The 3,170-nt window shown below is 43.5% G+C and overlaps 1 protein-coding gene and 1 non-coding gene across 5 annotated transcripts in view; both read left to right on the plus strand.

Annotated features, from left to right (window-relative positions):
• Window positions 1-439: 439 nt before the first annotated feature.
• Window positions 440-546, plus strand: LOC116551099. The gene has a single exon (XR_004268721.1). It is a non-coding gene; the product is annotated as a U6 spliceosomal RNA (small nuclear RNA).
• Window positions 547-2,154: 1,608 nt separating this feature from the next.
• ARL13B (ADP ribosylation factor like GTPase 13B) overlaps window positions 2,155-3,170 on the plus strand; it is a 75,088-nt gene continuing 74,072 nt past the window's right edge. For 2 of the 4 annotated variants that reach the window (XM_032277203.1, XM_032277202.1), the window contains exon 1: window positions 2,155-2,505. In XM_032277203.1, coding sequence (XP_032133094.1) covers window positions 2,447-2,505 — 59 coding nt within the window. In that variant the 5' untranslated portion in view covers window positions 2,155-2,446. The remainder of the gene's footprint in view (window positions 2,506-3,170) is intronic. The other 2 variants (XM_032277205.1, XM_032277206.1) reach the window with 2 other exon arrangements.

Consider the following 3,170-nt stretch of genomic DNA (forward strand, 5'->3'; position numbering starts at 1 on the left):
TATAGCTCACATTTATTTCAATGTTTACTATTACTAGTATTTGCATCTTTATTTTGAAGTTTGGTGATGTTTTTGTGACCAAAAATGTGCCATAGGAACTTATCTCTGATTTATATCAATTTGTCTACAATAAAACTGGTTTTATTACATGTGATTTTGTTTAAAATTGTAGTTGCTAAGAACCTCTGGATGAAGATAAGTGAGGATTTACTGCAAAACTGGTGTTGAGTGTATATTTGTAAAAAACAGTACTGAGTATGGTTCCAACAATGCTCAAGAGACATACACATTGTGAGACTCTTCAGTCACAGGAGTAATCATCAAATTCTACAAGGGAACATCCTTAAAAAAAAGCAGAGGGATAAGGTCATGTCTTAGAGGTCACATATAGAAAGCTAGAGGAGGAGTGGTCAGGGAGATCAGAAGAGAACCAGGGGTTGTATTCGCTTCAGCAGCACATGTACTACAACTGGAATGATACAGAGAAGATTAGCATGGCCCCCGCACAAACATGCCATGCAAATTCATGAAGCGTTCCGTAATACATGAAGAAGAGGAGGAGGAGGAGAAGGAGGAGGTGGAGGAGGAGGAGGAGGAGGAGGAGGAGAAGAAGAGAACCAGGGTAGGGCAGTACAGTGCAAAACTGTGAAAGACCAAGGCAGGAAACAGTTTTAGAAAAGTTAACTATATTATATACATTAAATGACAGAAAAGAGAACTGATTTGGTAATTAGGAAGATATAAGTTATATCAAAAATATATTTTCAGTAGTTAGATGGGACAGAAGCCCAATCATAGTAAATGAATCAAAGAGTGAATACAAACAATAGAACTTTAGGGTTCAAAAGACACTAGTTTAAGAAAGTGAGTCGTGAAAGTAGAGTGAGCAGAAACAGTCCTAAATCGGCTTGGAGTTAAGGGGGAATTGCAGTCTTATCCTGCCCTTTTCTCTTATCTCCTACCACGGATATTTGGAGGTAGGAGGCACATACCGTGTTTATGGGACAGGTAACATCGACTTTAAAATTTGCTATCTATTATTTATCAGAAATTGCACTTAAGCTTCATTTCTCTCATTTCATCATCTTAGCAACCTGGCAAAGGAGGTATTTTAATTTCCATGTTATAGATAGGGTTTGATTTGTTTTTTTGATTTGATTTGTTGGAGCTTAGAAAAAGATATCCCAAAGTAAAGGCCTCAGAAGGAAAGTTTCTGTCTCTTTCTCCTGTCCCCTATCTCTTGTGCATGATTTTTTTCCCCTCTAGGAATGTTGTTGTCATGTCCTTTTCTCCAAAGAATATAAAAGAAATGCAAATATTACATATATTTGAAAAAAATAAACCATTACAAAACAGTCAATAGATAACAATCTTCATCTTGCAGAAACCAAATAGCCAGTAATTTCTGTACTAAGAATCCTGAAACAAACATACATCAAAATGGTTATCTTTGCGTGGTTCGGTAAGATCTCATTTTCGTCTTGTTTCTTTTTAGTATTTGTCACATTTTCTACAACAAACGCATTTTTCTTTTGTAATCACATTCCCCCCTACAACAAATATCATACAATTCCATTTCACATATGTAACAGTGATAAACGTTTTAGAAAGTAAGACTTCACCCTCATCTGAACTATTGAGAAAATTTAGCAAGCTAATTTCCCCCTTGTCTTTAACTTATAAGAATTGTATCAGTGTATCGTTTCTGTAGTTATGCTGCCGCAGTCTGCCAGAAACCTGGAGGGTTCCCATCCTAGCGCATAAAAAAATCAGGAAAAAACAAGAAAGAAAGAAAAATCCCATGAACAAGACCTAAGATCTCTGAATCTCAGCTGGGGACACTGGAGACAGAAAAGGAACAGCACCATGGATTGGCAACACGTTTTGTGTGCCTGTAAAGACAGGCCTTGCTCCAGAGTTGTCCCGGATCCCCCAGCTTATCGCCGGACGCTCCGGTTGCCTAGTGACGAGAATGCGCTTCCTCGAGCTCCGCCTCCTCCGTCTAGAGTACTCCCCTTTCGCCTTTCCTGGTCTCGCGCCCGGGGGGTAGCCTGGACTCTTCAGCCACTCAGAGGCCTCCAGCGCAGGCCCTTAACCGATGATTGGAGGAGCGCAGGACGGGCGTTGCCTGGGGAACGCCTTCCGCGCCTCGAAGTGACGTCAGCCCGTCGACGCGGGGCTTTTCTTTAGCCGAGTGCCGCTAACTCGGCTGCGGTGTTTCTGCGTCTTGGCCAGGCTGTCCCTTGGCTAAGAGGGCAGCCGTCTCGGACCGACGCGGTTGGCAGGGCGGAGTGCTGCGGCCGGCCGCCTTCACCTCCCTCCCGGCTTTTCCTCCCGGCTTATCCACCTGAGGGGCGCCTCGGAGTGGCGGAGGCCCCCGGAGGAGAGCTGGGTTGCGGGGTCCGCTCCGGGCTCGCATGGGAAGTGGCGGGAGGAGCGACCCGGGATGTTCAGTCTGATGGCCACTTGCTGCGGCTGGTTCAAGCGGTGGCGGGAGCCCGTCAGGTAGGATGCAGCGGGTGTCCGGGCCGTCTAAAGGCTTTGGGGATGGCCGCGCCCCTGGGGCGGGCCGCCTCTTCCCCGCGCCTGGACGAGTCCATCCCAGGCCGCCAGGGATGCTTTCATTCCCAGGGTGACCTGGCCCGGGAGGGAGACATTGGAGGATGTCGCCTGTTTGTCTGGTCGACTTCACCTTACGATTGACAATGTTTATCATCGTTATATTTTAAATAGGTTTGAATTTCTTAAAAAGTTTGTGTGTATGTGTGTGTGTGGAATTAAAACTGTCCGTTGTGTATTTTTTGTAGTGGAAATTCTTTTAAAAAGAGGGGACATGGAATATAGTTTTCATGACATCGACACATTCCATTCCAATTTACACCTCCACACACCCCCACACAGTTGTGTTTGAGGACGTGGGCTTGAAATCTGGCTCCACTACTTAATAATTACATGACTCAACAATTTTGGGCCCCACCTTTCTTAAATATTAAATAAGAGGGATAATACTCTGTGCCTTAGAAATATTGTATTCAATGAGAACAAGTGCTGGATAGTGTTTTTTTTAACTGTAATGTAGCTTCCAATTTTCATATGGTCTCTGGTAAAATCTTTTAATTGAAAGGGTCCACTTTTTTTTTTTTTTTTTTTTTTTTTTTTTTTTTTTTTTT

This window comes from Sapajus apella, unplaced genomic scaffold, assembly GCF_009761245.1.
Source record: "Sapajus apella isolate SASKATOON/1434 unplaced genomic scaffold, GSC_monkey_1.0 scaffold8, whole genome shotgun sequence".
Classification (NCBI taxonomy): domain Eukaryota; kingdom Metazoa; phylum Chordata; class Mammalia; order Primates; family Cebidae; genus Sapajus; species Sapajus apella.